The sequence below is a fragment of the Venturia canescens genome, chromosome 8 (genome assembly GCF_019457755.1).
Source record: "Venturia canescens isolate UGA chromosome 8, ASM1945775v1, whole genome shotgun sequence".
Taxonomy (NCBI): Eukaryota; Metazoa; Arthropoda; class Insecta; order Hymenoptera; family Ichneumonidae; genus Venturia; species Venturia canescens.
The window spans coordinates 8,119,382-8,133,490 of NC_057428.1; the positions used below are offsets into that span (position 1 = coordinate 8,119,382).

The 14,109-nt window shown below is 38.1% G+C and overlaps 2 protein-coding genes across 3 annotated transcripts in view; both read left to right on the top strand.

Annotated features, from left to right (window-relative positions):
- Positions 1-138: 138 nt before the first annotated feature.
- Positions 139-7,177, top strand: LOC122414704 (ubiquitin-protein ligase E3B). 2 transcript variants are annotated; one of them, XM_043426237.1, is made up of 8 exons: positions 139-858; positions 1,096-1,245; positions 1,316-1,409; positions 1,727-3,384; positions 3,572-4,265; positions 4,571-4,735; positions 4,936-5,047; positions 5,167-7,177. In XM_043426237.1, the coding sequence occupies exons 1-8, from the start codon at positions 698-700 to the stop codon at positions 5,337-5,339; spliced, it is 3,207 nt and encodes a 1,068-aa protein (XP_043282172.1). In that variant the 5' UTR covers positions 139-697; the 3' UTR covers positions 5,340-7,177. The 2 variants fall into 2 exon arrangements, with proteins under 2 accessions (XP_043282172.1, XP_043282173.1); XM_043426238.1 differs by having other exon boundaries at positions 139-821.
- A 491-nt stretch (positions 7,178-7,668) lies between these two features.
- The window catches only part of nmo (serine/threonine-protein kinase nemo), a 63,599-nt gene continuing 57,158 nt past the window's right edge, over positions 7,669-14,109 (top strand). Inside the window, 1 exon segment of the mRNA XM_043425668.1 lies at positions 7,669-9,909. Coding sequence (XP_043281603.1) covers positions 9,575-9,909 — 335 coding nt within the window. The 5' untranslated portion in view covers positions 7,669-9,574.

Sequence of the window (14,109 nt, forward strand, 5' to 3'; positions counted from 1 at the left end):
TACGATACACCAAAGCATCTGGAGCAGCGGTTTTACCAATTTAATATCATCACGTGTGTAGAACACGACCTAACATAACCTCTGGTCCACTGCCCCCACCTTGCGTCGTTAAAACGAACTGCCTGCGGTGATGGTGTGCAAGAGAGGTTTTAGTGAAGTGAACGGTGAGAGGAGGCCTGGCCTGAGCCGCCTGAGAGGTGAGGAGGCAACGGTGGAGGAGGAGTGAACCATCCAACAATGGCGATCGAAACGGGCTGTCAAATGTCGTCGACTTGCATTTGACAGTTTCATCGGGAAGAATTCTAGTCCGAGTGTGTCAATGAGAAAGAAGAGCACCGAAAAAATATGAAAATAAATGAAAATGAAAACACAGCTAAATGCCAAGTCGATGGATAGTGCAGTCGGTAATCGTGTGGAGAAATGAGTTGGGGGTTAAAAACAAATGGAACAACAAAAAAAAAAGCGTTGCTTAAATTAAAAGTTTTAAATAGTAGAAATTATGAATTTGTGTTACGAGGTAACGAAAAGGACTGAGGAACGAAGAAAAAGGATTTAATCGCTGCACAATCGCTGTTAACATCGATACGTCACGATGTTTTGCTTACTCACAATTTTGTATTGACGTTTCAGTGAATGAATGATACATAAATTAGAAAAAAAAACAACGCGTATCGGTGATTGAAAAGAGTGGTATAGTATGTTTAAAACTGAGGAATCGTCGAGGGATAGTTTCCTTCAGCAAACCAAAGCCGCGAGGGAGGAACGCGCACACGAAAAATGCAAAGAAGATGCTGTCGTCTGTATACAAAAGAACATCAGAGGTTGGCTCGCCAGGACTAAATTTGCCAAGAAAATATTGTAAGGCCATTCGTTACATTTCGACTCTTTTTTTCTCGAAATTCTTGCTCTTCAAATAATTATTTCAAACATATTTTCAAATAAAAAAATACCATAATTGAAAAAAGGTTGATCGTAATTTTTCAAGTCCATTTTCATACTTTTCTTGGGGCCTTGCTCGAAAATTTCATATTATTGATTCAATATATATTTCTCCATCAGTTTGATAAGGTGAACTGAAAGACTTTATTGTTTCAGAGATGAATTCGATGGTTACTTCCCAGACGAGCCGGCTATTAAGCCGCACCTAGAATTTAAACCGGCTCTCCAGGTGTACAGATTAATAACAAGGTTCCTAAGAATATTTAGAAAAGAAAGAGACCAGAGTAGATTGGAAAATTTATCCAGGTATTAAGAACATGAACAAGAAAATCACTAGTCCAATTTTTGCTATTTTTGAATATTGGATTTTTTTCAGGTACCTTGTCAAATCTCTTGACTCCGATTCTCCAAAACTTTCTTATATAGGAGTGGCTTTGAGCAAAGAACACTATATATCATGGATATCACAGGTGAATAAAAAAAATATCTTCAAACATCGGAACAGATTATTCTAAACATTCTAAACATGAAACAAGTAGAAAAAAAATTTGAATAATCAGTGATAAAAAAAAAAAAAGAAAACCATCTGTGTTCCGTAGTGCAAACTTCGTGCCATTGTAAATTCAATATAGAACATTGAGAGGTTTATAATTTTCGAGATCTGCATCCGTGTTTATAATTATGTAACTCGATAGGAATGTAGCTCTATATGAAATGGAAAATCAAGTGTCATTAGCTATATGGTTAATAACGAAAAATATATATAAATAATTACTGTGTGTCACAGGTGAAAATGGTGCTCTATCATTGTATGACAGGCCTGGACACATTGAGGCCTGAAATTCCAGCGGACCATAGATCAATATTACTAAGATTACACACATTAGTGAGTTTTACGGCATCAGGAACATGGGCAATACAAAAAGTGGAAGGAATGGAAAAATTAGAGGCTGGAATGAAGCAACTGTGCGCTAACATAATGGGTCATTTGGTGAACAACGGATTTTACACCGTAATGAGAGTGTTATTGGTGAAAGGATTGGGAAGAAAAGACATTGCTTTAACGCCGGTGGCATTGTCCGCAGCTGTGACCTTGTCACTCAGACCGTTATTATCATCCAAGATGTCGGACAAGCTTGTTTCCCTTTTTCTCATCAATATTTTTAGCGTGCCTGCGCTAGTTTACCATTTGAATCTCAATTGTCCAGAATGCACCTCTTCTTTCTTAACCCACGGACTATTTGCCCGTTCCTTGGAACTTTTAAACTCTGAGCAAAATCTACGAATAGTTTTCAACGCTCTGGAAGGTAGTTATGCGCTTTGTCTGCTAGCAAATTTAATACAACTGGCTAACATAGAGAGGGACCAAGTCCTACAGGATCTGTATTTTCCTTCGTTCACTTTTGTTGCAACAAAAATATTGGAAGCGTGTCAACAGTACGTCGTCGCTAAGCAAAGCAATTTAACTTATTGGCATCCGGTGTTGGGTTGTTTTGCTCAAGCCGTCGATTCGTATCTTCATGGTGCAATTGATCATACAAAAGCTCAATTGACACATCTCTGGAAGGGAAAAATAGTTTCGCAGTTGATTGGCAGGCCGCTGCAGGAATTGGTGGAAAAAGAAGCCCTTCCTCAACAGTCCGAACAACAGAGTACTTCAGTAGGAACTAACATATTCAGAAGAGCTTTCCTCGAAGCCCGAACAAATAGGAATAACAGCAACAAAAATTATCGCAAACTCGGGAGTCCCGAAACAACAAAAATAGCTCTCATTTGCTCACTTTATCAGACAGCCTTTCACACACTCACGGAGATGAAGTCTGATATTCTTACGGGGCTTTGTTACAAGGATAAAATATTGTATCACATGTGGCTGTTCCTCGGAACTCTCGGACCTCACTGTGGGCTGAAAGTTTTTCTGGATCATCTTGCTGCCAACACAAAATGTACAGCTCCAGAATTTCAAATGCTTATTCTTTTCTGCGACTGTATGACTCATTACGTGACCATTTTCGATGACATGGAAATGTACGAGCAACAGGATCCTTTCAAACTCACCGATTTCGTTACAATGTCTTATTTTTTGAATCAATTCCTCTACAAAGCTGTTCTTAATAATTTGTTCGATGTTAAAACTGTCTCGAACAATCCGCTCTTTACTTCGCTTCATACCCTCCTGATGGCTATTTATCGTCGTGATTGCCGCAGGAGCTTTTGTCCCGACGGACATTGGCTCGCCAAGGAAGTCAGGGTCTCCGGTTTCCTGGCCGATCTCGAAAAAGGAAGACGCGGTGCTGCTCTTCTTCTGGCCAAAATGCCTCACGTTATTCCTCACTCCGAAAGGGTCGTACTTTTTCGAAAACACATCGCCGATGAGAAAGCCGTTATGGGCTTGACCGAAAGTGCTTGCAACAGTCCGCCTTCGACCTTGATCGCCGTTCACAGGTAACGAATTCATCATCCTATCCCACATTTTTCAATTCTTCCAGCATATCAAGCATCGGGCCTGCCACGAACGTTGTAAAATCATACCGAACTACATATCTTTGAAATTATCTTTCATGAAACTTTTTATTCGATTCATTCGGACATGTTTATAATATCTAAAATTTATCAATTTCTATCGTGACAGATCGAGAATTGTGGAAGACGGTTATCGTCAATTAGCCATGCTCCCCTCACAAGCATTGAAGGGAGTGATTCGAGTGCGTTTTGTAAACGAGCAAGGACTGGATGAAGCAGGGATAGATCAGGATGGTGTGTTCAAGGAATTCCTCGAAGAGACGATAAAACGAGTTTTCGATCCGTCTCTGAACCTTTTCAAAGCAACGAGTGAAAATCGTTTGTATCCATCGCCAACGTCTTGGATGCAGGAAAACCATTTGCAGTTGTTCGAATTCGTCGGGAGGATGCTGGGAAAAGCAGTTTACGAAGGAATCGTTGTTGACGTACCGTTCGCTTCTTTTTTCGTTTCACAATTTTCTGGTCAAGCCGGTGGCGCTGTGTACAGTTGGCTCGATGAATTGGCCTCTCTTGATCGTGATCTTTATCGGAGTCTCACTCTCGTTAAACATTACGAAGGCGATGTAAGCCAACTCGAACTCACATATTCTCTCGACGAAGACGTTATGGGAAAACTTGTTACCCACGAACTCAATCACGGAGGCAGAGCTCAGCCGGTTACCGATCAAAACAAAATCAATTATATACACCTCATGGCTCACTTTCGGATGCATGGACAAATCAAAAATCAAACTGCTGCCTTCATCAAGGGATTTCGCTCCATCATCAATCCTGAGTGGTTATCACTTTTCTCTACTCCGGAGGTATGCCATCACGATTTTTTTTTATTTTTTCATGAAATATTTGAGAGAGTTTGAGAGAGTTTAATGCAATTTTTAACAATTTGGGGATATTGCCTGAAATATACGTTTCGAACGATGCTAGATTTAATGCCACTTTTTTATGTGAAAAATTCATCCGCATTTGAGTAATGCTCGAAGGAAAACTGGTGAAACCGTATTCGTGGTGGCAAATTTCAACATTACCGAAAGTTGTGAAAATTAACGTTATACGAAAACTCGTAATATTGCCAAACAATTATAATATGAACGATTATAATGTTTGACAGCTTCAAAGATTAATCTCAGGCGATAACGTTCCTCTCGATCTTCGCGATCTAAGGAGACACACGCAATACTACGGCGGCTTTCACGATAGTCACAGAGTCGTTTGCTGGCTCTGGGATATTCTCGAGTCCGATTTCAGCGAAGAAGAGAGAGGATTGTTCCTGAAGGTAAGCAATTTCTTCAAAATTTTAAAATTCATTTCTTATCGTCGGGTATCAATATTAAAGGAGTGAATACATAATAAATACATTATTTTTTTGTTAATGACTCATCGGAGCTAAGCAATCGTGAATGATAATAACGGAGTCAATTCATTGCCATTTATAACAATTGTGATGGTTTTTCATTGGACTTTTTCAAACTCCAGTTCGTCACGAGCTGCTCGAAATCTCCGCTCCTCGGATTTGCCTATTTGGAGCCGCCGTTCTCGATAAGATGCGTTGAGGTCGGCGACGATGAGGATACTGGCGATACGATTGGTACGTCTCTTCCATCACATCCAAATAACAATGATATTCATAAAATTTCCCCACATTGATTCGCTAATTTTTAATGAAATGAAGAAAGCGTATAATATCCATTTATGAATAATTTTCAGGTAGCGTGATCAGGGGATTTTTCACAATCCGCAAGAAGGATCCGCAGAATCGTTTGCCAACGTCCTCGACGTGCTTCAATCTTCTGAAATTGCCGAATTATCAGAAAAAAAGTACTCTTAGAGAAAAGCTACGTTACGCCGTGACGAGTAACACCGGTTTTGAACTATCGTAAAAAAAAGAACCCTCCGATTCCTACAGACTCGTTATCTTGCAGCAGCTTGAAAAAGGGATGAATATTTTTGCAAACACATTTCATGAATCAATTAAGGAAACAAACTGCGGAGGTGTTGAATTTCTTATATTTTCACGGTTTTTTGAAAATCACGTGTTCGATAAGAGTTTTTTCTTTTTTGTGAAATCAAAGAATTTTTCCAATCGATCCGTGTACTTTTAATCGTAACGAGGGTTGAGTAAGTTTCCCATTTACGGTCAGAAATATACGATTCCGTTAGAATTTGGGTATTTGGCAAATCCAAACCATCGAGTTTCGCTATCAACAGGAAAGCCAAAAGTGATGAAACATTTTGTTCGAACAATTATTGGTCTAACAAGAGTTAACATTTTTATCAATGTTCAGAATTTTTTCATTTGAGTTCAAATGGTCGATAAGAGTTGCATTTTCGCAACTGTCGAAGAAAATAGTAGTGAGGGGATTCTCGTACCTCCCACCACTACTTTCTTTGACAGCTGCGAAAACGCCTACTTTAGGTACCTTAGACACTCTCGAAAAAGCTCGGAAACGTGGTTTTGTTATATAAAGTACCGTGTGCACCTCGGAGGAAAAAGTTTGACTTTAGCTCCTTGGTACACAATATACTATTTTGTTACTGTCAACGTTTGAGACGAATATTCATTCATTTTTATGGTCGACGATTCCTTTATTATTTGATTGAATTGCCAAATGCCGAGATTCCGATCGATTCACGACGCGTTGTTCAGCTAGGAATAGGAGCTGAGAAAAATCATAAAACAAAAAAACAAGAAAAATCGCGAGGATAATCGACGTCTGAATTTTGAATCGGGAGGGTGGAGTTCAATTTTCGTCTTTCCTCTCAACCGAGGCTCTCTCAACTGAGACGAGTTTAGACCTTCCGGGGACACTTTTTGTTCGCGGAACGATGCAGCAGCGAGTTCTAAAAATAACGAGCGAGCTTCTTGGCGAGAAGGCAGAAGGGACGATTTCCCGCGATCTTCGATCGATCTCTATTAGAAATTACGAAACAACCAAAAATTTTTCGAAAAATTCAACCATTTCATTGAAAAAAAAATAAGAAATGGAACAAAAAAGAAATATCGAGTTGCATCACCATATTACTGCGGTATCATAAATCGTCAAACCAGTTAATCGAGGACAACTAAAAATTATTGCGAATGGACCAAAGATATCGTCAAAAAAACATAGGAATCGATGAATAAATAAGCGGGATTCGAACGCACCGAAACGCTTTTGTACATTGCTCGCTTGTATGTAATTGCAACTACCTAGTGTTTTATACTATTTTAAGTCCGTGTAAATTATCTGTTGATATACTGTTAATTCATAATTAATTCGAAAGGCCAATGATTATTACAAAGGAAAGAAGAAACAAATAGTACCCTGTAGACTAAGGAGTTCAGCATTTCCAATATTTTCTTCCCTAAAACATATCGGAATTCGGAACTGTGCAACGATCCTGAACTTTCATCGAGTCGTTTTCTTTCTGGTTTATAAAATCATTTAATCGACCAGAATTCCCTACTGCAATTCTAAAAGACAATGTTACCTAAATATAATTGATTGAATATGTTGGTCTTTGTAGTCATCGTGTAAATACTAAAACTTTAATTTCTTTGATTAATCGAAAGTTTGTGAAGCAAGTCGAAATTTTTTTTTAAAAGTTGTAAAAATTATTTAAATACGAAATACATGTTATTCGGAGTGTACAAAAAAAATGACTTCAAGTACATTTTCATTTCATGGATATGTTGTCTCAACAATTATGCAGATTAAAAAAATGAAAAGAAGGTCAATACTTTTGTGGCTCCGTTTTTTTGGCCTACCAATTAAAACAAAAAATCAGGTAACGTATTATGCATCGACTTGATCAAATAATGTTTGGTATCTTTTTTTGCGCGTGATATCCAAACCTTGGTTGTTGAATGTCTAAAAAAAATCCCTATAGCATTGAACCGCTATCCTTACACGGAATATGTGCAAAAATCATGAGTTTCAAAAACGGTCTATTAAAAAAATATATTATTCTTCAAGAATTTCAGCTGGAAAGCAATATCAATGGAAGAAAAACTGTGCACCGTTTAAAATACGTTTTTTTCCGCCTTTTTATTGCTATCACGTGATCGTATATTTCGTTAGGTTTGTTTGACACCGTTGAAGCAGCACCGTCGTCCTTGGCGAAAATCAGAATGCGCTCGCGCATCAGGGCTTCCACCGAGTGGCGCTCCTCCGGCATTCCCGTTCCCCGTTGTTCCCGTCTCATATCTTGTACCCGCAGTCGCAGTTCAGTAGCGCCAGTAGCCTGCATGCTTTGGCTGCGGTATGACGTGTTTTTTTAAACTTCCTTCTTCCCACCGCATCGAGTTATTACACTCTCTCCGACCCCGCCGCGAAATAAATCGCGCGAGGTAGGCGGGTAACCCTTTTCCCCTTAACCCCATCGTTGTCCAAAAGGACATTATTGAAATCATCGAACATCGTTAAAAGAAAGTGAAAGGGGGTCGTGAAGAAACAACGTCTAAGCTCGTGTCTCATTCTTGTTTCATAAAGGAGCAACAAACGAATAATCGTCGCGGGACTCGAAGTTCGTGCGTTTGTAAAAAGACTCGCGTTTCTACTCCTTGTGTGTATTTTCGACATTGTGTTATTTTTATTCCGTGTGTGCGTGCGTACTTGTGTATCTGTGCTTTTCCAATCAATCGTATAAAAAACAAAACGGAGGCTCTGTATTTTCGGAGGAATAATTACTAAACGGAGCAACAAGACGGAAAAATGAAAAGAACATAATTGAGCATGTATACGTAGTGTGGATTCTATACAGGGATTTATATGTGTAGGAATCCGTATAGGAGTGTAGACCGAAGAATAGTATACACATGAAGGAAACGGTAAGCGTCGACGCCCGGGACTATCAGTGAGCGACGAAAAAAGACGAATAGACGCCTAAGATTTTTGACCTGGCCAAAAAAAAGACGCCGGGGAAAGAAGATCGAAACATCGAGTTTGTTAGCAGCGAACATAAAAGCAGTCTAGACCTTGCTCTCCACTCGTTTTACCAGCACGTCCGCATTGCCTTCCCCCACCCTCTTTCTCTCTCTCTCTCTCTCAATCGTCTTATTGTTCTCGCATTTTCCTTCGGCAATTTTGACCACGTCCGAATTTTTATTCTTCCCATTGACGTACTCTGTCCTATATTTCGTTTCGCCTTTTATTTTCTCAGATATAATAAAAAAAAAAAAATACTACATTGGCTGTGCCTCGATTGTCCAAGACAAAAGAGAAGAAAACGTTGATGATCGCCAGCTGAGCGTGATAGCCCGAACTGTAATCTCCCTCACCCTCTCCCCCCGCTCTTCGTAGTGCATCGAGAGTGACAACAAAGAAGAAATAACGAACGATGATTGAGAGGATGTGAAAAAAAATGTTACACGGCCGAGGGGAGAGAAACATCGAAGAATACGCTCTCTCAAATAAAGGCCAAGAAAAAAAAAGAGATAAGGTGAGAAAAAGGGAAAACTCGAATAGAGAATTTTTTCCGGAGCAAACCAACGCGATACATAAAGAAAAAGAGAGAGAGAGAGGGAGCGAGCGAGCAATCTTGTAACCTAACTTTAGCTGTTTTTCTGCATAACCTTATAAAATTGAATAAACAATGAAAATTGCCTTTCCGTATATTATACGGAAACAAGAGAAATCAGATTGAACTGAACTCAAGAAATCAAATTTGCACTCAATTCGAGTTTTTAAATATTGCAATAACGGTTTCGTATGTTGCGTGTACAAAGAGGAGCGAAGAGGCGGGAATTTCAAATGTCTTAAGATCGCTACGAAATTGAATAGCAGATCGGGATAACACGAAAATATGACATTGATAAACAGTTGAATGTGACCAATCACGATCAGTCGTAACGAGTTTTCGTTTCGCCACGATAAGATATCTGTAAAACAAATATTTATAGAAGAGTTAAAATTTTGGAGGCCATTGTTCGTTTCTCCGAATTCCACGAATAAGTGACGGTTTCGTGATTATTTTCAAGTTCTTTAGAATTTTAGAGTGAAGTGCGAATAAGTGAAATCGTTGAAAGGAATATTAAAATAAAAGAAGGATCAACGGGTTAGTAAAAGTGCCGGAGGTCGAGCGGTTACGGGTAAGGGAGATAGAGGACGTTCAGAGTGTCCTTAGGAAGGACTTGATGGCAGTAGTGGGGCCCAGTCGGCACTCACGGGTGTCCATGAGCGTGTCGATGTCGTTGATGCAGGGGGCTGCACCCGGTACGACAGGCGGCGGTGGCGGTGGCGGTGGTGGCGGAGGCGGCGGTGGCGGCGGTGCAACTACGGGGTCTCATCCGGCTCAATCGCGCCTGGGCCGCGGTGCCGCTGTCGCTGCCGCCGCTGTTGCGGTCGCTGCGGCCCAGGCCCCTCCCACTTATTATCATCCGGCAGCTCCAGCACCTCCCCCACCGCCGCCGACTCAGGATCCCGTTCAGCCCGACAGGCCCATTGGTTACGGTGCATTTGGCGTTGTTTGGTAAGTTTTTCCTCCACTTCCCAATACACATGAATCTTTTTTATGCTAATCATTCTTCCAGACTTTTTTTTTCAAGTCCACCACAAAAAAAATCTTCAACTGTTACGTTTATTTTTGAACGTTCACTGTTTTTTTTCATACATAGGGAACAGAAAAAATAATATTGTTGGTTTTAATCGTATACGTGAACCAGTATAGTCTGTGGAATATACGTGAAGCTCCCTCTGTGTCATTTTGAGGCGAGCTGTGACCCAACGAGAAAAAATACTTTTAACTTCCTTGCATTATGAAAAATTGGAAAATTCGGATAATCCTGAGATTGCTCTAAAATAAATGGCAAGTTGTCAGTTCGTCACCAGACAGTTGGACCAAGCATTGTTCAATATACAGAGTGGTCCATGCAACGTGTGCATCACTTTTGCGATCAAAATATACGACGCACGTAAAAAAGTTATATTGTTTACAAGGCTACATCATGTAGTGTGTTGATTTTTTTCGGAGATGGAGGTGCTTCTCTTCGAGGATTTGAAGATCGCCTTTATTTTTTTAAATGGAATGCTGTATCTAGAATCGCGGTAGCGACTCTGATGATGAGTCACTTCCAGAGAGTCTTTACAGGAGCGAGAGTGTTTTTCAGCTCTTTTGAATAACTCAAAATTTATTTATTTCTTTAATAATTAAATAATTACAGTATTTCAGAGAATCCTGCAAGTTGACCTATTTTTTATTTATTTCTTTTTATAGCCGATTATGATAGAGTATCGAATTCTGAGTAAAAACCCACAGTCCTTTGTTGGCCCTAAACCTAATACGTACTGAGTAATTTCAATCTTTAACATGGAAATTTTTTTCATATAATATGTTGGCGATTTGAATCTACTACAACTTTCTGAAGGACAGCGATGTTTACATACAGTGTTTTTCCGAAACAGGACTATACGGCACGGTCATTTTGGCGCGACCGTTCCGGCGCGAGACGCTCTCCAACAATTCCGCACACACATCGAAAGTGTTCTAGAGAATTGGAATTTGCAAATACCATGGACCATTTGTGGCAAATACCACACATGCGCGCACCCACACACACTTATTATGATTCTCAATCTTCTAAATATTTGTAATCCAGTACGGAGCTTCCTTCGGTGATTGTGCGTGATAATCAGAAAGATAAAACGAAAAATAAATTTTTATAATAGTGAAAAACTCGATATTCTTCTAGTGTATGGTGAATGGTATATAAATGCAATAAAAACTAAAGTTATGTATGTCGAAAGGTATCCTGAACGGATTCAACCATCTCAAACCATATATTGTAAGGGAACTACTGGATATAAAATTTCCCGATCGATAGATTGGTCATAGTGGACAATTTATGTAGTCTCCGCGCTCACATTACTCCTTTAGACTATTTTCTTCATCTGGTACATTAAAAGGTAGAGTCTATCGTGAAACACCAACAACATCTGAGAATATGAAACAACGTGTTCGTGAAGCATGTATTACACTAAGTTCGAATATGATTGAGAATGCAGTTTCTTCATTAGTTAATAGATTGCATCACTGCAGCGATGCCAATGGATATCATTTTTAATACTTATGTTAGTTCGACAAGCCACTAGTCACTCACTATCGTGTAAACATTGCATGAAAATTTCCATGTTATAAAGTGAAATTACTCGGTATCCGTTAGGTTTAGGGCCAACAAAGGTCTATACTTTTTTACTCTTCGTTCGATACTCTATCATATAACGCTATAAAAAATATAAGGTTCCATTAAAAAAATCAAAGGTAACCTCCAAATCTTCAAAGCGCCTTCGTCTATGAAAAAAATTAATGCACTACACAATGTAGCTTTATTAAGCCATGTAACTTTTGTATATAACCTTTTTTCGTGCAACGCATATTTTGGTCATAAAAGGGGTGCACGCGTTGCGTGGACCACCCTGTATATGAATATAAATAAATGCGAAGAATGTAGAATTCAACCGCTTAGCGACGAACTGACACCCTGCCAAATAAATCAACAAAAATGATTGAAGTAGAAACAACGGATTCACTGTCTACGGGGATTGAATTTTTATTTTTATATCGATTAAGATTTTTTCCCAGCAATGCTGGGAAACTGCAATGCTTCTCCTGTGATCTTACGTCAAACACGAAGAACAGGAGCAGTGAGTATTTTGCAAAGGTTTAAATAATATTTCGAACACCGATTATTACAAAAATACTTGTTCATTATTTTTTTCTAGTTTGGATCAAAATATTAATTTCAGATTCATATGAAAAAGTATAAATTCACTCTCAATTCTAGTTTGACGTATCAGACATTATTTCTTAAATAATGATGGAAAAAGTTGACACCAATCGAAAATTTATATATATATATATACTGGGGGTAATATATATATTAGGGTGGTCCTTATTTTGGGTTGAATTTTTTTTTCAAATTCAACCCCCAGTTCGACTCTAAATGAATAAAAAAAAAGATGTGAAAAAGCTGCGGCCTGTAAGTTGACGGGAAGGCAAGCTCTATCTTCATTTTAATTCCGACTAAATTTGTGTTTGCTATATATTTGATTACCTTGTTTTACTTGACTTGGAAGCAGTCACAGCACTTCAGCTTGATTCAAAATATTGTCCTTGACAATAAAAAAAATATATATATATATTTTTTCGTTCCCCATGTGAAATTTTGTTTGAAATATCCAAAAAATAATCCCTTAAATTTTGAGCCTTTAATATTGATTCTAAATACTTTCCCAGAGCGTGAAAAGATTCCCCATTTAAAATACACGTAAACTTTGATTTCATTTTTTTAAATATCTATATCTCAGCGGCATTGTATGATATCATATTGCATCAAGGCGCGATTTACTCAGGATTGAATGCTCTACAAAAGTGCCGACGATGACGTAGCTGTAATCTGCACCTGTAAGATGGTACGGGCTGCTAAATCTGATTTTTGCGAAAAATTCTCATTTTTTTAACTTTTATAAGTGACTGGATTTATGGAAAAAATGTGAATGACGAACTTGTAGGAAATTCAATTTATTACAAAAAAAGTCTCATAAACTAAATCGCTCAGATTAATATTTGTTCACTGAGAAAATAATTTCTTTCAATGAACTAAATCCATTTGGTTGAAAGGAAATTTAGTAGATTCAACTATTTTTTTTGTTGAATAGCGAATTGCGTAGTTGATTCAACCACATTAGAAAAATGTCTTGCAGTTGTATCGACTAAAATACTCTAAGGATATCATTTAGTTGAAACAACTAATATCATTTATTTGCAATAATATGCTTTTTATTTGCTTCAACGAAATGTTCCTTTATATATACCATTTCGAATTGATTAAACATTAAATGGTGAATCATTACAAAAAAAAAAAAATTTGCTGAACGAAAACGATAAATTTGATTCATTTAAATTGCAAAAGCAACAAAAAATTTGGTTATATATTGAATAAATATGGAAGTTTATTCGCTATCATGTGGCAAATCAACATTCATATAACTTTTGTTCATCAACAACTAAAAACATGTTTCAAATCACCTTTTGTTGAGTTATTTCAATTATCCCATTTGTTTCTTCAACTAAACGAAGATTTTGTGTCTGTTTTTTCATTCTCGATCCTTATGCCTTATTCCCTGGCACGATTTCTGGTGCGCCAAAAAAATCAGCCAGAGGGCGACGGATAGAACGCTCTCGCGCCAACAGAGCACCACCTATACGTCTATAAGACTCACTAAATTATTTCTCGATTATCGAGAAGATTTGAGTACAAACCGTACGGGCGGGAGTATCCGTTCTCGCGGATTCAGTTCGAGATTCGAATAACAATTTGTTTACCATATTGACAAATTATTTTGTCTAAAATAATGAATATTTAGTTGACCGTATTGAACGTATTGAACCAAATTTTGTTTTCAGTGCGGAGAAAATTTTAGTTGCTCCAACAGAATTTTAAACGTCCCAGAATAAAATGTTTTGTTCAACGAAATACATCATGTATTCTTTGAATAAAATGTTTTCCATAGATAGCAATGTGTTTGAGCGTCTCAATCATGAAAAATATTCGATGGATGACATCAATGAGTATACAATATGAGAAATCGGTTTACTTAACGAAATTTTTATTAGAATCAAGAGAATTTTTTGTTATTTCTACTTCCACTTTTGATACCGGATTTCATGTAA